We start from the raw sequence: 22615 nt of genomic DNA on the forward strand, positions 1-22615 counted from the left end.
ATAACCAGAGGGTTGTTAGCGCATTGTCAGATACACTCCGACATAGATTTACATCGAATTTGTTCGCTTAGAAGTTAGGATGTAGAGCTGTGAGTCGCTTCTGGTTGAGAAAATGGTGTAATGATTTCATAAACAGTCTCAAAATAAATTTGGAATTAAACATAGATCGTTTTCTAATTATAAGGATTAATTTGATTTTTTTTTTATTTTATGGAGATATAACACAAATATATCTGAGTGTATTCTAATCATAAGCCGCTTCGCGGTTTATTTAGAGTACACTTAGATGTTTGTGTTATATCTCTATAACATAGACAAGTTAATCTTTCAATGTGTTATAGGCCATGGGCTAGGAGGGTCCCACATGCACCCCCCCAAACCTCCGAACCAATATTTTTCTGAACCCTTATGACCCACTGATCACAAATCCAAATGTTAACATTGCATAAGTTGGGATGAACTTCCGGTTATGACGTCATCAAGATGGCCGCCATCTCGAATTTCACTAAAAATTGAAAAATAGTCATAACATTAACATTTTTCAACCGAAGTAGACAAATGAGGTATCAAAATGACCACGATAGAACAACAAATACATATCAGGACAAAAAAAAAAAAACAATATATGTAGTGATTTCTACGCAGGAAATTAAAAAATCGGATTTAAAGCTCAAAAATGGTGATTTTTCAGCAAATTTTTCATATTTTGTTTGACGCAGCAAAAATGTTTCCCAACAGCAATCTATTATTTCTAATAGGTTTTTTGACCACTTATCAATCGGTGTAAGCAACGAAAACAACCAAAACCAATGTTAACATCGTGTAAGTTCCGGTTATGACGTCATCAAGATGGCCACCATCTCGAATTTCACTGAAAAATGAATAATAGTCAAAACATTGACATTTTTCAACTGAAGTAGACAAATGAGGCATCAAAAGGACCACAATAGAACAACAAATACATATCAGGACCAAATAATCCAATATATGTTGTGATTTGAACGCAGGAAATGAAAAAAATATTTTCAGCTCAAAAATAGTAATTTTCAGCATTTTTTCATATTTGGCTTGACGCAGCAAAATTGTTTCCCAACAACAAATTATTATTCACAATCAGTTATTTGACCTCTTATCAATCGGTTAAAACAACAACAACAAAAATATATAGAAATGCAAAAGAAAATTTTTATACCATCATTTGGTTTAGAAAACATCACCGGATGCGGCATATGATTATTTTTTCCAAACCGCTAACACTACATTTTCCTGGTGTCTTGGAATTTCCTGAATATAACATTGGCTATTGACGATTTATATCTTAACAAATTTGAATTTAAAGTTGGCTGAATATCTAAGTGGGACTTCAAAATAATCCATTTTCATATTCGAAATTTTGTAGACTAGTAGCCTCTCAAACTGAATTATTATAGCAAAACGCTAACTAATAGCTATAGGGTATCAAATTAAAGTTCCGTAAATACCATGACACTTTTCTAAACATATTGTGTCTTTTAGAATGAGCACATCCATTGTTTATTTCCTGTGTATAACGCAAGGAAATATAAGATGGTTACTGCAGTGTCACATATTTCTTAATGGTAATCATTTTCGTTGTGCGTGCTTTCTCGCCAGAGTGTCGTCTTCGACCTCGGTGACCTGATGTGACATTACATTACCGGGTTACCATCGTGGTTCTAACTTATCAACTATCCATGGTCAGAGTTAAGATCAGAAACATCGGCTTCAGGGATGTGGGAGCTCTTCCTTTTTCCAACGTAGTTTCACCTAGATTCACATATCGTATATGATGTTCCAGACTTCCCTGGCATAATGGAAAAGACACCAGATCAACATTCTGCGGAGGATTAAGTTGGTTCTCCTTAATTCGTATGAAGCACAATTCCTCATTCTTGTGAACCTCAGTGACCATAAGTGGCACAGGTGGATTCTTTGAGGTCATAAATGAGGTCTGCAGTGAAGTTTCACTCTTTGCCAAGTCTGGAAAGCACTTTGGAGAACTCTCTACTGGAGAGTCTTCAAAGGTCTCTTTGCGCATACACCAGATGTGACACAACCAGCACCTTCAAGGGAGTGGGAGAAGTCAGACCAATGAAAAACATTTAACATTTATGCCCTCATTAATGACCTCGATGATATCACCTGTGTCATTTATGGTTGCACGAGGGTCCACAAGATTCTTCATACGAATTATGGAGTTATGTGCTAAGGAGAACCAATCCACCATTGGAAGAATGTGCATCTGGTGTAATTTCCATTATGCCGGAGAAGTCTGAAACAGCATATACGTACGATATGTTAGAATCTGAAAGAGATCCCACATCCCTGAACCTGTTGTTCCTGATATGAACTCTGGCCGTGGATGGGTCATAAAAGGCTAGAAAAAACACTGGTAATGCAGTGTCACATGAGCTCATCGACATCGAAGACGTCGATCTGGCTTTCGACGAATTGGATACTGATATCTCGAGTACTCTGATTCGGACTGCATGTACCAGCTACCAGATATGCCGTGTCTCTTCAATGGATAGGTCAGTGAGGCGAGAAAGCACGCACAATGATAATGGTTATCATTGAGAACCAGTGAAAGACATATTAGTGACATTGTAGTAACCATCTGACATTTTGCTTATGCTATGCATAGGAAATAAACATTGAATGTGCTCATTTTCGAAGACACAAACGCTTTGGGAACCGTTAATGATATTAACGGAAACACAGGCTTAGCTTAGGTTACATTTGTCAGTAGGTGTTGTGTTATTTTTGAGACGCTGCTAATCTACAAAATTGAGGGTATAACAATAATTCTTTTTTTTTGCATTTCTATATATTGTTGTTTTTGTTTTTACTGATTGATAGGAGTTTAAATAACTGAATACGAGTAATAATTTGTTGTTGGGAAACATTTCTGCTGCGTCAAGCCAAGTATGAAAAATTTGCTGAAAAATCACCATTTTTGAGCTTAAAAGCTTATTTTTTTATTTTTTCCGTACAAATCACTACACATATTGGATTATTTGGTCCTGATATGTATTTGTCGTTCTATTGTGGTCATTTTGATACCACATTTGTCTACTTTAGTTGAAAAATATCAGTGTTATGACTATTCTTCATTTTAAGTGAAATTCGAGATGGTGGCCATCTTGATGACGTCATAACCGGAACCTATACAATGTTAACATTGGTTTTTGTTGTTGTTGTTGTTTAAACTGATTGATAAGTGGTCAAAAAACTTTTTTGAAATAATAGATTGTTGTTGGGAAACATTTTTGCTGCGTCAAACAAAATATGAAAAATTTGCTGAAAAATCACCATTTTTGAGCTTTAAATCCGATTTTTTCATTTCCTGCGTAGAAATCACTACATATATTGGATTTTTTGGTCCTGATATGTATTTGTTGTTCTATTGTGGTCATTTTGATACCTCATTTGTCTACTTCGGTTGAAAAATGTTAATGTTATGACTATTTTTCAATTTTTAGTGAAATTCGAGATGGCGGCCATCTTGATGACGTCATAACCGGAAGTTCATCCCAACTTATGCAATGTTAACATTTGGATTTGTGATCAGTGGGTCATAAGGGTTCAGAAAAATATTGGTTCGGAGGTTTGGGGGGGGGGGGGGGGGGTGCATGTGGGACCCTCCTAGCCCATGGCCTATTAGTATGTCGGAAGCTCAGGTTCAGAATGAGCCATATAGATCAACACTTTTATTTCAAAAGCTTATCTTTCACTCACACACACACATTTAGGAAAAATATATTACAAACGCAGCGTAGGCCTTCGGAGGTTATGGTATATGATTTGTCACGGTACACATTTTTCATGTACACATTTTCTAATTTGCGTGTACGAGGTGACATGGTACACATTTTTCAGGCACACATTTTTCTAATATCCGTGTACGAGGTGACGACCGTTGTCGGCCATTGTAACGTAAATTTAAGACGAAAATTAAATATGTTGATTTTGTCTTTTCGCCCCGAAAAGACGAAAATTAACCAATTTAAATTTCGTCTTTACGCCGCGAAAAGACGAAAAGTCAAACACGAAAAGACGAAAGTGATGCACGTTAATTAACGCCTTTAATTTTCGTCTTTTCGCCTTCGGGGCGAAAAGAAGAAAATTAACAAACCTTAAATTTCGTATTTTTGGGTCGAAAAAAACCGACAATTAACATACTTTAAATTTCGTCTTTTCGGACGAAAAGACGAAAATTAACAAATTTAAATTTCGTCTTTTCGCCGCGAAACGGTTTCGATTCCAATTGATGCTTACTTCCAATTCTCTTTTCTACTATGTTGGAACAATTACGTTCTTTCTGAATTTTTCTCCACAGCCGTGATACAGGAAGACCTTGTCAATTTACGAAGTTTATGCAAAATTGATCACTGGTTAAATAATCATCAATCAATACTTGCACCTTGATTGAATTCTTTGTTACTGGTTGTAGCGATCTCCGCCGTCTTACAGAAGTAGGAACGACCGACCTTCCAGTAGTCTACAGAAGCAGGAACGAACGACCTCCGGACGTCTTACAGAAGCAGGAACGACCGACCTTCCGGTCGTCTTACAGAAGCAGGAACGATTGACCTTCCGGACGTCTAACAGAAGCAGGAATGACCGGCCTTTCAGTGGTCCTACAGAAGCAGGAACGACCGACCTTCTGTCGTCTTACAGAAGCAGGAATGACCGACCTTCTGTCGTCTTACAGAAGCAGGAACGACCGACCTTCCGGTTGTCTTTCAGAAGCAGGAACGAACGACCTTCCGGTCGTCTAACAGAAGCAGGAACGACCAACCTTCCAGTGGTCTTACAGAAGCAACGACCGACCTTTCCGTCTTCTTACAGAAGCAGGAACGACCGACCTTCAAGTCGTCTTACAGAAGCAGGAACGACCGACCTTCCGTCGTCTTACAGAAGCAGGAACGACCGACCTTTCGGTTGTCTAACAGAAGCAGGAACGACCGACCTTCCAGTCGTCTTACAGAAGCAGGAACGACCGACCTTCCGGTCGTCTTACAGAAGCAGGAACGACCGACCTTCCAGTCGTCTTACAGAAGCAGGAACGACCGACCTTCCGGTCGTCTTACAGAAGCAGGAACGACCGACCTTCCGGTCGTCTTACAGAAGCAGGAACGACCGACCTTCCGGTCGTCTTACAGAAGCAGGAACGACAGGAACGACCTTCCAGACATCTTACAGAAGCAGTAACGACCGACCTTCCGGATGTCTTATAGAAGCAGGAATGACGACCGACCTTCCAGTCGTCTTACAGAAGCAGGAACGACCGACCTTCCCGTTGTCTTACAGAAACAGGAATGACCGACCTACAGGGGCAGGAACGACCGAACTTCCAGACGTCTTACAGAAGCAGGAACGAACGACCTGCCGGTCGTCTAACAGAAGCAGGAACGACCGACCTTCCAGACGTCTTACAGAAGCAGGAACGACCGACCTTCCGGTCGTCTTACAGAAGCAGGAACGACCGACCTTCCAGTCGTCTTACAGAAGCAGGAACGACCGACCTTCCGGTCGTCTTACAGAAGCAGGAACGACCGACCTTCCAGTCGTCTTACAGAAGCAGGAACGACCGACCTTCCGGTCGTCTTACAGAAGCAGGAACGACCGACCTTCCGGTCGTCTTACAGAAGCAGGAACGACCGACCTTCCAGACGTCTTACAGAAGCAGGAACGACCGACCTTCCGGTCGTCTTACAGAAGCAGGAACGACCGACCTTCCGGTCGTCTTACAGAAGCAGGAACGACCGACCTTCCAGTCGTCTTACAGAAGCAGGAACGACCGACCTTCCGGTCGTCTTACAGAAGCAGGAACGACCGACCTTCCAGTCGTCTTACAGAAGCAGGAACGACCGACCTTCCGGTCGTCTTACAGAAGCAGGAACGACCGACCTTCCAGACGTCTTACAGAAGCAGGAACGACCGACCTTCCAGTCGTCTTACAGAAGCAGGAACGACCGACCTTCCAGTCGTCTTACAGAAGCAGGAACGACCGAACTTCCAGACGTCTTACAGAAGCAGGAACGAACGACCTGCCGGTCGTCTAACAGAAGCAGGAACGACCGACCTTCCAGTGGTCTTACAGAAGCAGGAATGACCGACCTTCCGGTCGTCTTACAGAAGCAGGAACGACCGACCTTCCCGTCGTCTTACAGAAGCAGGAACGACCGACCTTCCAGTCGTCTTACAGAAGCAGGAACGACCGACCTTTCGGTCGTCTTACAGAAGCAGGAACGACCGACCTTCGGTCGTCTTACAGAAGCAGGAACGACCGACCTTCCAGTGGTCTTACAGAAGCAGGAACGACCGACCTTCCCGTCGTCTTACAGAAGCAGGAACGACCGACCTTCCAGTCGTCTTACAGAAGCAGGAACGACCGACCTTCCGGTCGTCTTACAGAAGCAGGAACGACCGACCTTCCGTCGTCTTACAGAGCAGGAACGACCGACTCTCTAACAGAACGACCGACCTTCCAGTGTCTTACAGAAGCAGGAACGACCGACCTTCCAGTCGTCTTACAGAAGCAGGAACGACCGACCTTCCCGTCGTCTTACAGAAGCAGGAATGACCGCTCAGCCTTACAGAAGCAGGAACGACCGACCTTCCGTCGTCTTACAGAAGCAGGAACGACCGACCTTCCAGGCGTCTTACAGAAGCAGGAACGACGACTTCCAGTCGTCTTACAGAAGCAGGAACGACCGACCTTCCGGTCGTCTTACAGAAGCAGGAACGACCGACTTCGTTAAGAACACCGACCTTCGTCGTCTTACAGAAGCAGGAACGACCGACCTTCCGGTCGTCTTACAGAAGCAGGAACGACCGAACTTCCAGACGTCTTACAGAAGCAGGAACGACCGACCTTCGACCTTCCGGACTTCCGGTCGTCTTACAGAAGCAGGAACGACCAAACTTCCAGACGTCTTACAGAAGCAGGAACGACCAACCTTCCGGTCGTCTTACAGAAGCAGGAACGACCGACCTTCCGGTCGCCTTACAGAAGCAGGAACGAAGCAGGAACAACCAACCTTCCAGTCGTCATAGTGGTATGGTGTCTTTAGTTTTCATCCAACCCGGGTTATCAGATTGGTCAGTTCCTGTTTACTGATTAAATCCGCGTAATGTATACCAGAACCATATGTGGAGCTCGTTGCCATCCGTCAATGGTTACTTGCAACAGTCCTTTTGTTGTTTCAAACCTTTGTTGTAAATGACTTACTTTGCATTTCAATACAACAATCCTCAAGTAGCATCACTGGTATATATAGTCCATATCGTACGATCTTTTCCACATCAGAAAAAAAAAATGTTGTCAACAATGATTCTGATGTTTACTTTCTGTTGAATTTGTCGTATAGAATGGCAGGGTAAGGGAGGAAACTCCAGCCTGTATACATTACAGACAAGCTGCAACAATGTAGCTCAGAAGACTTTTAGACAGATAATGATGTTGTCTTTATAGCTACAATTGGTGCCTATTACTGCTAAGCGAGTAAAGTAATGATTATGCAAACCATTACATTTGTATTAAAACGTTTGTATGCATTTTATCTAACTTCTTTCAAATATAAATATATGATGGTCTTTTCAAAAAAAATTATACGCCAAGTCTACAGATTATGAATTTGACGTCTTAGGATTGGTAAAGTAGATATTAATTATACGCCAAGTCTACAGATTATGAATTTGACGTCTTAGGATTGGTAAAGTAGATATTAAGAATAGTCTCACTATTACAAGAATACACCACACGAATATACCACAGCATCACATAACATAACAGCATTCACAATGCAACATATTGCATGCAGGAGATTCCTTGAATGGCCCTAGACCGCTGGACCTATTACAACGCCGTTACAATAAGCGTACGTGTGACGGCCAGTCTAGTGGGTGGTTCAGTTGATTGGTAGCTAGTCAGGTTGCATGGTAGCTAGTCAGTTTGCCAACGACATTCAATAAGCTGTGTATGCGCGGCTCTCATTGGCTGTCGCTTCAATGTAGGGGCGAAGCTAAACAGTCGGAAATGTCTGTCGGCGATTACCAAGATCAGAAGCATGTGTTGTACCAGTAGGCAGTACATAACATAAAATGCTGGGCTCACACTACCTTCCAGTTTGCTTAGCAAAAGTTGCGAAAATAGATTTTTTCTCTTTAGCAAATAAGAATTTCATTTAGCAAATTGTGCATTCACAGCATTCATAATGAAAAACATTAAATTACTTAGAAGCATCAAATAATGTATTTTATGCATCAATTGAAAAGTACACGCATACAAAAGCTCCCGATCATATATTAAACCATACTCCCTTGTGCATATTGTTACTTTACATCCCTTCAACATTAAAATATATATGGTACGGTAACTGATTAATTTATCAACTGTTTAAGACTTGCTATGAAAGTAAAAAAAAGCGATGTTTGAAGCTTGTGTCCGCCCACAGGTTAAAGACGTGAAGAAAAAAAAAGAAAAAAAAAAAGACTTAAAATATTTTACAAATGGATTGCCTGAGCTTTGAAATGATCAGCATCCTAAGCTTCATAATGAAAAAAGATCACACAAATACATTTTAATTACCTCATGTATAGACTCTGAATCAGCGCTAATCAGTGAAGTACTTATGGAAAGAGCTACTGTTGTAGCGGAAAAGTCAGTCAGAAATTGTACGGAAAAGAAATCACCTGCTTCTGACTAATTATAACTTTACCGCAAGGTGTGGGAAACCAAATTGGGTACAATGTATGACCGACCATCGTGTCTTGTCAAAATATATTCCGATAAAACACAGCTATGACACATACCGGGGGGCAATCAGTGGGGCTGCTGATGCTTCAGTCAATCCATGCCTTCGTTACATGCCAAGTAAAATCTAATCTACTGCATCAGTTACCAGCCTACTAGATCAGCTACCAGCCAACGTGTCTATCGAGTGAATGAATGTAAACAGGAACACTTATTGTAACGGCGCTGTAAAGATTTCAGCTTATATGATAAACGGCCTTAAAGGTCAAGAGTTATTAACTGAAACAATCTGCTAGACCTTTATCCTCACATATTCTATATCAGGTCCTAAAACACTTCTTTGATGCCAGAACGTTAAGAATTTAGCCTATATGACCTTGAATTAAGGTCAAGGTCATTTATTTGAACAACCTGGTAGCCCTTCATACTAGCACTCAATATAAGGTCCTAAAACCCTTTCTTAACCCATTCACCCCTGAAATTTCATAATGGACTGACCTAGTCAGTAATTACGAAAAGCCTAAATTTGTGTTTCAGGGCTGATTGAGTTACTAGTAATGACAGGAATTTAAGATTTTAGCCTATATGACCCAAGCAACATTGAATGAGATTCAAGACCATTCAACAAAACATGCTACCAACATCAAGTTGATGTTTTAAACGTAGCATTTGTGACAGGCCATGAATGACACAAAATTGCATATAAGGCGACTACAATAGGTTATCTAAGACTTTGGTGATCTAAAAAGTTTCAGAAAGGCTGCGGTGGCCGAGTGGTTAAGATGTCTCGACATATTACCACAAGCCCCTCCACCTCTGGGATGCGGGTTCAAATCCCATGTGGGGCAGTTGCCAGGTACTGACCGCTGGCCGGTGGTTTTTCTCCGGGTACTCCGGCTTTCCTCCAACAAACCTGGCACGTCCTTACATGACCCTGGCTGTTAAAAGGACGTAAAACTAAACAAACCAGAAATGCAGCTCATAAACAAGAGGTCCATGGGGATCTCAGGAATCTCAACCCAGACCTTTAAAATTTCAAACACCAGTCATCCTTTTTCTACTTTCCCCTATGAAATCTATAAATATGAACAAAAATCCATTACCTTCAAATTCTAATCAAACAAAAAGCTGAAAAGTCGACTCATTTATACAAATCTATGAAATTAAAATTGCAAACCAAAGGTCAGAATTGAGGATTCTTCCTTTAGTACTTTCTGAGAAAAAATATGGCTGGTCCAATCAGGTTCAAAATTCAATACTATGCAAAGACTCTTGGGAAGTCAACACTTTCACTTTGAGGCGTTCGAGAATAAAATAGCAATAAAAATTGTTAAGGACAGACTGACTTAAAGACAGATGAAAGAACGGACAGATCATGGACAACAGGCGATTTGAATAGTCCACCATCAACATCAAAACAGAATTAATAATAATAAAAAATCTTTTGAGAATTTATTTACAATATATTAAAATGATAACACAAAAGCATTCAAACCAATTCAATATGACTGCCTTCCAATAAAACATTTATCCATACAAATGAGGGCCCTATTGGGCCTGTTGACCTGAACAGTACAGGGACAATACACATATAAAACTGTCCAAGTAAGTGATCTATTGTACAGGTACCATACTATTAAGCTAAAATATATTTGTCTGATACTAACAACCCAGAAGTTTAAGAGGACCAGGTGGCCTGTATCACTTACCTGGATATTGCTATATTATTATGACAAATACAACATTTCTAAGAGAAATCAGGATTTCAAATTATTTTCATTTCTCCTATATTGGTAGCTAATGGCAGCAAAATAATTCTAGACTACACTCAAGTTGTCTCCCTTTATTCGAGGACTTATCTGTATTTTGTCTATTGTGTCCATCTTTCCTGTCTAAGAATATCTGTCACAATTTAAATAAAATATTTTTCCAAAGTTGCCAGAATCATTGAAAGAGCTTGATGAGTATTTGAGTTTCCTTAGAATATATAGTGAAAATTTATAGGTATCGAACGAGTGTTGACTGTATTTGGTTATAACTTTTGACACGTTGTTTATAAAGATCTGACAAAACGGACTGCTTGTCTTGGTTCAAGAGGATAACAATTTCTTTCTATTCAGGTCAAGTTTGCCCTTAGCTATACATGCATGTAAAATTGAGGAAGTTTACAGAAACACTTTTTTTACAGAAACTTTTTGAAGTTTTTTTTTCCTTATAAAAGGTATATTTTTCACCTGAAGACAAAAATTGATCATTCAGTCTCTATGACACACTTTTAACTAACCACATTCCTTGCTTCCATTTTCAAATGACTTGTGTAATATTCCTAAAATGAGACTCTCACCAGTGAAATGTTACACCAATTCCATTGTCTGATCACAGTGTTTAACACACACAACATTCATCACATTCGTCCCTAATAAATCATTCACAATGTCAATCATCTTGATGAGCTTGAACTTGATCGGCTGTAACGGCGCCTGCGAACTGGTGACCTTGACCTTCGACGGGGTGGAGGAGATCTCCGTCTCTGCGGGGGTGACCTGAAAATGTAAGTGGCAAGGCATTTCAAATCTATGAATACAATGTGTTACTTTCCATACCAATTTTCAAAGCTTGAATCTATGATTTAAGAAACCCTATTCTGTCTATGACATTAAAGAGTTAGCTTCCTTGCAGTTAAGTTTCCATTGTGATGTCATTACTTTGTGACCGTTTTCTCGTAAAAGTATGACAATATGCTCACAAACACAAGATGTCACAATCGATACCTACCACAAAGGCAGATAACTCTGTAATATGCAAAGACAGAATACACCATGCTATCTCGATCTCTTGTTAGTTGTGCTAACTTCGATGTTAATTTTTTCCCTATGCGTCATGTGAATTTTTTGAAAAAATTAAAATTAAAGGTTTTATTTCTAACTGATAGAAATACCATGAGAACTATAACCAATCAAAGTATAGACAGGAATTATTACTCATGTTAAACAAAGTTCATTAAATTAAACTCATTTACCCCTGAAATTTCATAATGGACTGGTCTAACCTTTTGATTTAGAAGAGTCTAAGTGTGTCTTCAGGGGTGAATGAGTTAAATTGGCAAGAGATCCTAAACCCAGATGTATCTTGACAAAGAATGATCATTGTCGTTTTATTGAAAGTTTTTTTCTCTATTTTTCACTCTTCATTTGAACATATTTAGAAACTAGTGTAAACTTCACGTTACAGTCTTATTGTTGCCTGATTGGTCCAAAACTAAGGACTTAGGGTAAGCCATATTTATAATTTTAGACATATTCCTTCAGTACTTTCTGAGAAATAGCATTAACAAGAATTTTTAACAGACAGACAATGGACCGAGACGATGCTGTAGTTACAATGTTCTCATCTATATAGCTGCAATATTGTAGCTCAAAAGACTTTTAAACAGACAAGAGGCCCAGAGGGCCTGTATCGCTCACCTGGTTTTTTGTTAGTAATTATCACAAGACTCTGACAATTAGAAAAATAAGCAAAATTGACTCCCAAAGTTTAATTTTGAATCACAACCATACAATGATGCTATTGATACCATACAAATATGCTATCCAATACATAGGTTCAGAGACAAAGTAATTTATATGAAAGTAGTAGCCTAATTGACCTTTTTGACCTCGCATCTATTGCCGTCTAAGGCCCCGGGGGTCAGCCCTATCATTTGTACAATTTCAAATCCCAACCCTATAAGGATGCTACCATTGCATTATAAGTGCTCTTCCATTCTTAGTTGCAAAGAAGAAGTCGTTTTTATGGAAATAGCTAAATTAACCCCTTTTGACCCCACCCCTCAAGCCCCCGGGGGGTCAGCCCCATCGTTTGCAAAATTTTGAATCCAAACCCTATAAGGATGTAACCATTGCATTATGAGCGTAATCCCATGTTAAGTTGCAGAGAAAAAGTCATTTATATGGAAATTGACCACTTTTGACCCCACCCCTCAGGCCCCCGGGGGGTCAGCCCTATCATTTGCACAATTTGGAATCCCCACCCTATAAGGATGCTACCATTGTATTTTGGGTGCTATACCACGCTTAGTTGCAGAGAAGAAGTCATTTATATGGAAAAAGCCAAATTGACCCCTCTTGACCCCGCCCCTCAAGCCCCCGGGGGGGTCAGCCCTATCATTTGCACAATTTTGAATCCCCACACTATAAGGATGCTACCATTGCATTATGGGTGCTATCCCATGCTTGATTTCAAAGAAGAAGTCGTTTATATGGAAATAGCCAAATTGACCTCTTTTGGCCCCGCCCCTCAGGCCCCCGGGGGGTCAGCCCCATCATTTGTACAATTTTCAGTTAGTAGCCCATAAGGATGCTACCAGTCAAAATTTGTTGAAATCCGACCAGCGGTTATGGAGAAGAAGTCGATAGTTGACGGACGACGGAGGCCGGACACCGGACGCTGCGGTATCCCATAGGCTCACCTCGGTCCTTCGGACCAGGTGAGCTAAAAATGATGTCGTCTTTAGAGCTACAATTGGTGCCTATTACTACTAATGGAGCAAAGTAATGAATATGCAAACCATTATAAAAACGTCTGTTTGCATTATATCGTACTTGTTTGATATCGCTTACCTACTCGGCAATAAAACTGAACCACATAAAATATCAAATTCTCATCGAGGCATTATTTTTTTTACATAATACATATGAAGGTCTTTCTGAAGGGAATTTATACGGCAAGTCCACAAATTGTGAATTTGACGTCTTGTGAGCGGTACGGTAGATATAAAGAATGGTAGTTATGTTTGTTTTGGACAAAAATAATATGTAAATGCATGCATACGCATAAAATAATCGGAAACCTACAACAAGAGGCCCAGAGGGCCTGTATCGCTCACCTGGTTTTTTGTTAGTAATTATCACAGTACTCCGACAATTAGAAAAATAAGCAAAATTGACTCCTAAAGTTTAATTTTGAATCACAACCATACAATGATGCTATTGATACCGTACATATATGCTATCCAATACATAGGTTCAGAGACAAAGTAATTTATATGAAAATAGTAGCCTAATTGACCTTTTTGACCTCGCATCTATTGCCGTTTAAGGCCCCCGGGGGTCAACCCTATCATTTGTACAATTTCAAATCCCAACCCTATTAGGATGCTACCATTGCATTATAAGTGCTCTTCCATTCGTAGTTGCAGAGAAGAAGTCGTTTATATGGAAATAGCCAAATTGACCCCTTTTGACCCCACCCTTCAGGCCCCCAGGGGTCAGCCCCATCATTTGCAAAATTTTGAATCCAAACCCTATAAGGATGTAACCATTGCATTATGAGCGCAATCCCATGTTAAGTTGCAGAGAAAAAGTCATTTATATGGAAACTGACCACTTTTGACCCCGCCCCTCAGGCCCCCGGGGGGTCAGCCCTATCATTTGCACAATTTTGAATCCCCACACCATAAGGATGTTACCATTGCATTATGGGTGTTATAACATGCTTAGTTGCAGAGAAGAAGTCGTTTATATGGAAATAGCCAAAATGACCCTTTTGAACCCGCCCCTCAGGCCCCCGGGGGGTCAGCCCTATCATTTGCTCAATTTGGAATCCCCAGCCTACAAGGATGCTACCATTGCATTAAGGGTGCTATACCATGCTTAGTTGCAGAGAAAAAGTCGTTTATATGGAAATAGCCAAATTGACCCCTTTTGACCCTGCCCCTCAGAGCCCCCCGGGGGGTCAGCCCCATCATTTGCACAATTTGGAATCCCCACCCTATAAGGATGCTACCATTGCATAATGGGTGCTATACCATGCTTAAATGCAGAGAAGAAGTCATTTATATGAAAATAGCCAAATTAACCCCTTTTGACCCCGCCCCTCAGGCCCCCGGGGGGTCAGCCCCATTATTTGTATAATTTTGAATCCCCACCCTATAAGGATGCTACCATTGCATTATGGGTGCTATCCCATGCTTGGTTTCAGAGAAGAAGTCGTTTATATGGAAATAGCCAAATTGACCCTTTTGACCCCGCCCCTCAGGCCCCCCGGGGGTCAGCCCCATCATTTGTACAATTTTGAATCCCCACCCTATAACGATACTACTACAATTGCATTATGAGTGCTATCTCAAGCTTAGTTTCAGAGAAGAAGTCGTTTATATGGAAATAGCCAAATTGACCCCATTTGACCCCGCCCCTCAGGCCCCCGGGGGGTCAGCCCCATCATTTGTACAATTTTGAATCCCCACCCTATAAGGATGCTACCATTGCATTATGGGTGCTATCCCATGCTTGATTTCAAAGAAGAAGTCGTTTATATGGAAATAGCCAAATTGACCTCTTTTGGCCCCGCCCCTCAGGCCCCCGGGGGGTCAGCCCCATCATTTGTACAATTTTCAGTTAGTAGCCCATAAGGATGCTACCAGTCAAAATTTGTTGAAATCCGACCAGCGGTTATGGCGAAGAAGTCGATTGTTGACGGACGCCGGACGCCGGACGCTGCGGTATCCCATAAGCTCACCTCGGTCCTTTGGACCAGGTGAGCTAAAAATAGAAAACTGTGCCCAAGTGATTTTCGGAGGCAGTGCTCCACTACGACACATAGGGACAAATTCGTACCCGGCCGAAAGGTATAGTAGGCCGGGTACGTATATTCGTTCTATCATCTATACTGTAACCAATTTTCTTATACTTTTACTAAATTTCGCGATTTCCATTTTGGAAACACGCTTGAAAAGATTAACATTCGTAGTTTTTGAAATTGAATATAAACCCTATCACAGTAGTGATGTAGATATTAATTCGCAGAGAAAAACTTTCGCAAATTTACGTAAATAGCAAAATTCACAAAAGTACAACACACTCAAAAGAAAGTTGCTACAGTAATTAATCCCATTTAACAGATATTTGTTGACTGTTGGCCCAAACGTTACCTACCTTCTCCTATCTCTGTACCGTGGAGGTGATTGTCTGTTCCATCGTATCGGAGCTCTTCGTGGAGGAGACCTTCTATTAACTCTCATTGGTCGCGGGGCTAACACTGCAGCAGCTGATATCTCCTGTCCGTCTATCTGACCTAATCAACAAGCAAAGCTCAGTAATTCATCATCTTTGTAATAAAACATCTTTCAGACCTAAATTCAAGCAATAATCAATGCACGTTTTACAACTGTCCTATACATATTTTCTCCACACTTTCTCACATCATACCATTTAGATCAAAATCAAGGTTTTGCTGTACATTAAGTTGAGGTTCATGGAAGTAGAAGAGTGAATCATCTGGAATTGTACAAGTTACTTCCCCAAAAATTGTCCCACAGCATGTGTAATGATTTTGAAGAACATAGTTCGCCACTTCAAAATATGCCAAAATTTACAAATAACACAATAATATACGAGTCAACAGTAATATCTATTAAAAGGTAGCATAGACACTTTATATCAAATAAGTTATGTTCAAGTACACCTAAGTGATATACAGGCATACAAAAAACTCACTAATTCAAAATCTTAAATCTTAATCAGATGACTGTCTATATTTAAACTGTAATGAATATCATACAATGACACATACATATGTTGCGGAAAAAGATAGTGTGTTATTTGGAATTTGGTACAAAATATTTGGTTCCATTCTGAACCTGACAGGATAAGAAACAGAGATGACTTTCAAGATTTAGAGTTCTAACTGAGAAGATCTGCCAAAGAAGTCAATGACGTCTATGTGGCTGAGCCAAGAATTTAGTTAGGTCAAATGATAAATATTAAATATATCACATCAAGTACCTCCATTCATATATTTGATAGCTTTTTCTGCTTCAGCTGTATTATCGTATTCCACATATGCAAATCCCTTGGAGAAACTGGCATGGACTCTGTCAATGGGCATTTCAATATGTTTCACTTGTCCATATACACTAAAAATCTCCATGATGTGGTCTTTGGATACATTGCGTGTTAATCGACCAACATGTACTTTAGTTGGTTTGATAGGAGATGGACTCCGCTTCTTCCTTTTTGGAGATCTGAAATAGAGAAAACATACTATAATCACCACAAGCTTATGATAATTACAAGACATGACCACTATGATAGGCAAGGTCGACTGAGCACTTTCAAAATGACTAATACTGGTTTTACTTTTAGTCAGCTTAAATTAAGGTTACCAGAATTTTGAAGTGTAAAATAATCAGTGATAGGGAAGGCCACGCGACCTGCGCCCTACGGGCATTTGTTGAATAAATGACGCATCAAAAAAACATACTTTGCGCCCTTTTGGTGCATAGAAGGGCACATAGACATTTGACTGATTATCGGTAAGTTACAAATTAATGGTTTTTGAGACGGATCCTGGATTCTAAACACGCTGATGAAAGGTCGTTTCTGATTAATTACTCGCCTGCTAATTTGTCCAATGTATACAGAGGTTACATGACGCATACTACAAACCACTAATGCAATGAAATATATCAAGTTTTGTTTATCGTTGTAATTAGTAAATGTAACAATATATCGTGTACTGCCTTCGAGTGTAAGCGATTTTCATCTAAATAAGCGACTTGTCACGTGACAATCAGCAATGGTATAAGCGGTCCGATGTAAACAAAGATGTCATCACGCAAAATTCTTATACTGTTTGGGGAGTTCCCTGCGTTAGAACTTAGATGTAAATCTCACACTGTATTTGCGGGTCGAAATAATCTACGAGAGATAATTTCCAATTTCGAATTAAACTACATGTATTTTGTGATGTGGTCGATCACATTCACATAACTTTATCTGAAGAACACCTGAACACTGCATGTGACAGGTCAACCACATGCAATGCGGTAGTAATCTACAACATTCCTTCCATATTTGGAGACAGAAACCGCAAAACTTGTAAAAGTTAATTTCGTTTTGCTTCTAAAGTAAATATATTACTGCTGGTCTTTGGGTCGGTATGAACTACATACTACTTATGTTTTTGATTCTGTATTTGACAAACAATGACACGTGAAGTGAACTTACATGTCTGTGTATTTCTGCTAACATACGTATAATCAATGTTTTGTTTATTGAAACAAGTACAAAAAAGTTTAATATTTTAAATTATCAGTTAACAAATTCAGACATGTTAACCCTACCGATTCTGGCGGAAGTCTACCGCTTTTGAGACTGATATTCCGCCTACCGCTTTAATATCCAAATATTCCGATTTCTGCAAAACATCGTCTTCATTTTTTTTCTTCCGATTTCTGTATTTTTCATAGTCGGTTGGGGCTGCCATGGTGGCTTCAAAATGCATACCAGACTGAGTAGGGGACTGGCTTCATAATTAAGTAAACAAAGGAGGTGTGAACACTCCCTGACCAACACCCACTGGTGCTAATTAGCAGCCTGGGGCTAGTTCCACCTTGGCTTGGTGGTGTCACTTGCTTAGCCTATTTCCCGTGTCCGAGTGTAACGATGTGTATTACGTAGGCCTACCGTAAGGAAACAATCATCTGGCCTTTCAATAAATTTTGTGCTTAAAACTAGTAAGCATCATTTCAAAAACAAACACTACTTATAATTGAAATGATTTACTCACGTTTTCAATGTAAAATAGGCATACAGTGTCTGCTGAAAATCATAAACTTTGCAATCGTAATGGCCGCCATTTTGGAATGGGGTGATTCTAATAAAGGATTTTGGATTCAATAAGGAGCCGGATTTTGGTATATTTTTTCAGGATATCACAATTTTTTTTTTCTTTTTTCAGGGTGATTATTTCTCTAGAATATTGGTGTAAATTTTAGAAACAAATATTTGTATTTTTTCTTGCATAAATCAAAAGAAAAAGAGTCCAGTATATATTAAAAAAGAAAAAAAAAAGTGAAAAAAAACCCAAAACAAATAGACAAAATGTATAATTGAAAAAGGTGATAAATAGCATTGAAATAAAAGTATACAATGTATTTATTGGCATTTTTCATCTTCTAAATTTAATGTAAGCCTTAATTAACATTTCAAAAATACAAAATGAGCCACCAATGCAAGGCCAATGGTCATAATTAAAGTTAAATCATATAATTTGTTAACAAAATATGTTTTTGTAATTATTTTGCATATTATTGATATTTATATATATCTCTGACGCGTCGCGAAAAATGCCGCATGTAATGCTACCGCTTTTGAGTCAAAAATCTACCTCTTTTTGCTCACCAAAGGTTAACATGTCTGACAAATTTATCTGCTAGCATTATCTTCTTATTTGCTGAATCAACAGTACACTGACTAACGAGTGACTAATAAAACATTGATGACACATGCTGTTTTTGTTTTGCCTGGATGTCCTTAGAAAATGTTGTTTTGGCACATTGTCTGATCACATGTCTCTTCGTTATTTTATATCAAGGGGACTTAGTCACATAGTAACGAATCACAAAATAAATGCATTATAAATTATTATTTATTTTGTTGTAGAATCAATGTGTATTTCATTGTCTACCTAGATAGACATTGGGTGTTGTTCTAGATCAGAGCTTAAAAGTTTCCATGGAAACCGAAAAAACATTGAAAATGGATGGAATTCAGTAGCAAAAGTCACAACTGGTGTCTAGACACTAGACTAATACATTCAAAAGTTTTAAGGAGCTAAGTTAGTTATAGCCTGGAAAAGCATCTTAGATGAATGGACACATGCCCAGAGTCCATTTCAATATCCTCCACCAATGCATGACATGGGGATAGTAATGATGTTATTTTTCTAATATAGCATCAAGATTTAGAAATTCAATAATGCATCCAAACACGGACGAACTGAGATTTAAGGATATCTTTCACGGATGAACTGAGATTTAAGGATATCTTTCAACAATGATAAATATCACATGAACAGTTTTTTGAGAAATGATACATTATCCCTCTGACACACATCAAATTCAAATGTTTTGATATTATGATTTCTGACTCCTACAACAGACTTATCTTGCGTTTGTACAAAGTTTACAAAGTTACTAACTCTGAAGCCTTGCGCTTGGGTCTTCTCCGGGGACTGCTATCACTAGAAGATGACCGACTTGAGCTGGAACTTCCGGACTGTGACGAACTGCTGCGTGAACTGCCACTACTGCTTGAACTGCTGTCACTCGACGATGAACGGGACCGCCTTCTGGAACCTGATGAGCTGCCAAAAAATGGTTATTATACGTTACACAAATGATAATAGACATATTCAAAACAATTCAAAACTGGCTTTAAGAGCCTAATCAGCCATCAGAGTACATTGAACATAGGGCTTTCTTTTTCTCTTCTTGTCCCTTCTTCACCCTAACCTCTTCCTTTAAATACTGAATACACAAAGGAAAACTTAACATATATTCACTATTCAACAGAGCAACAACATATTCATGTTATTCATGATCAATATATCTTGATAGCTATGTTGAAAACCATGTTAAAGCATAGTTGTGATGTCATCTGTAACTGTCCTATATGTTACCTTTTACTGTCTTATATGTGACTTTAATAGAAGACAGTCACTTTATAAGACAGTAAAAGGTAACTCATGGGAGAGTTACACACTACGGGTGAGTATGTCTCCGGGCATAATCCCATTTAAATTATGTTGAACACACAACACACAACCTACCTGAATATTCCATTATTTTTTAATCCAAATTACGAAAAAATCCCACACAATGAATACGAAGAGAATTAATCCTCCATTGATGCAGAATTAAACACATCCATAGAATTTCTGAATTTATCCCAGATCAAGTTTTTCCTCCTTATTATGAATTCACCATTTATCACCTAAATCCCATTGGCATGTTGAATGAAACGGGAAACGGGCCTCGATACAGTTCTCTCTCCCACATATTGTAGTTTTCGGCTTATCTCCATAATTTAAGCAATATCAATATTTCAAGATTTAGAATTTTAAATAATATAAAGATTGGAAAAGTAACAGACCTAGACTACACATTATTATAATCAAATAACAGACCTAGACTACACATTATTATAATCAAAAGTGCCCTTTCTTTTACCACTCATTAGTAAATTACAGTGATCCCTGATAGGCTTAATTACCTGCTACTGTCAGAATCACTGTCACTACTAGACGAGGAGTCCTTCCTGTGCTTGTCTCGACCCCTTTCACCTCCACTTTTCTTTCGCTCCCGGCTTTTACTTTGACTTCGTACCCTAGAAAGAGATTTTATTTGATTAAGTACCACACCAAACTAATAAGATTGCAGCCTCAGCCAGCTCTTCACAACCAAAGGCAGTGTAGAACTTCTCAACTACACATAATGTATGATCAATACCATCCAGTACTCCTTACACTTTGAAATAATCATTGTGTAAAGAAAGCCCGACTTATATATGTGTATTATGCCTTTTAACCTTTGAGACACATTATTATGGAGGCATGCATCCAAAACATTTGTTATTAAAATCTATGGGGCCTTTTATAAGTTTAATGTCCTATTCAGCCAGGGTCATATAAGGATGAGCCAGGTTTGTTGGTGGAGGAAAGCCAGAGTACTCGGAGAGAAAAACCACCAACAGCAGTCATTACCTCGCAACTGCCCCACATGGGATTCAAACTCGCGGCCTAGAAGCTTCTGTTTATATGTTGATACATGTTAACCACTCGCCCACCATGACCCCTTAATTCGATGGAATGGGGTTGTTTATACAACTTCTATTCAACTCCTATTCAAAAAAAACCATGGGAGGAGCTTATAGGGGGGAGGGGCACTATTTACAGTGAATACAGAAGGCAACTATGTTTTAATTCTCATTTCTGATCCATGGTAATGGTGAAATTCAGTTTTCCGTCTTAGACTGAAATCAAAATGAACATTTCAAATTGAATTATTGCCTTATTTTGTATCTGACTGGCCAACGAGTAACATTCCAGTTGATGAATTGGATATAGTGATATTATTGCTGGACACAAAAACATTTATCGTCAGAATTTGAACAAAAATTATACCAATAGACTACAGAAATATACGTATGTGACAGAAAATACTGTGCATCAGTGTAACATGATCAATATATAAATCCATATCTGGCAATGTAAAGCTAATTGAATAAATTATTCTCTGAAAAATTATTGTATCATACGATATATATAAATGTGGTAAGAATTCTATATTTATGTGTAGCTCTGCTCATACAAAGCCTTGTCTCATATTACTTTTAGGAAGAAAAAAAAGAGTGAAAATGACAACCTTTAATCAGCCAAATTGCTCACATTAGTCAGAAACCTATATATGTATATGTGTTTCTGCATTAGTTACGACACATAGGGTCGTCATTTCAAGTGTACATGTCTACGTGAGATCGCCAATTTGTACAGAATATATTACAAAGGACTTTGTATATTATTATAACAGAGTGAAACTTGTCAAACTCCTATTATTGACAGAACGTCCACGTAACGTTCCATCGATTTTTAACAATAATGTTTTTATAAATTAGAAACGTTGAAATCGACAGATTTTTAATCCGATAAAACACATTTTTTGCATATTTAATTGTCAATTTATACGCTGACGAGCATAAAGCCTTATAAACCCTTAAGCAGCGGATACAAAATGTAAACATAAGACATTCTAAACCGCAGCTATAAAAAGGGGACGCCGGCAGATCAGTTTCTTGTAAAACTTAATTGTGAATCTAATCAAATATGTTTCTGTCTTAACTCCAATCACATTATATGATAATCTTAAACTGGTTAAGTATATGAAGAAAATAAGATTAAAGAGTATTTCGATGGATTGAACTTACATATTTTCCTGTTTTGCTTTCTTAGCAAAGGCGTCTATCCAAAACAAAATAGAAGCGGATGTTAAATCAACCT

General features: G+C 38.9%; 1 protein-coding gene across 1 annotated transcript; it reads right to left on the reverse strand.

The window, feature by feature from the left end:
* Positions 1 to 10217: 10217 nt before the first annotated feature.
* Positions 10218 to 22581, reverse strand: LOC138324118 (RNA-binding protein with serine-rich domain 1-B-like). The gene is made up of 6 exons (XM_069269194.1): positions 22543 to 22581; positions 20833 to 20946; positions 19760 to 19924; positions 16561 to 16799; positions 15712 to 15850; positions 10218 to 11322 (listed from the first exon to the last, which is right to left on the reverse strand). Coding segments are annotated over exons 1-6 (762 nt in total). The 5' UTR covers positions 22545 to 22581; the 3' UTR covers positions 10218 to 11219.
* Positions 22582 to 22615: the final 34 nt, after the last annotated feature.

The sequence above is a fragment of the Argopecten irradians genome, chromosome 5 (genome assembly GCF_041381155.1).
Source record: "Argopecten irradians isolate NY chromosome 5, Ai_NY, whole genome shotgun sequence".
Lineage (NCBI taxonomy): Eukaryota > Metazoa > Mollusca > Bivalvia > Pectinida > Pectinidae > Argopecten > Argopecten irradians.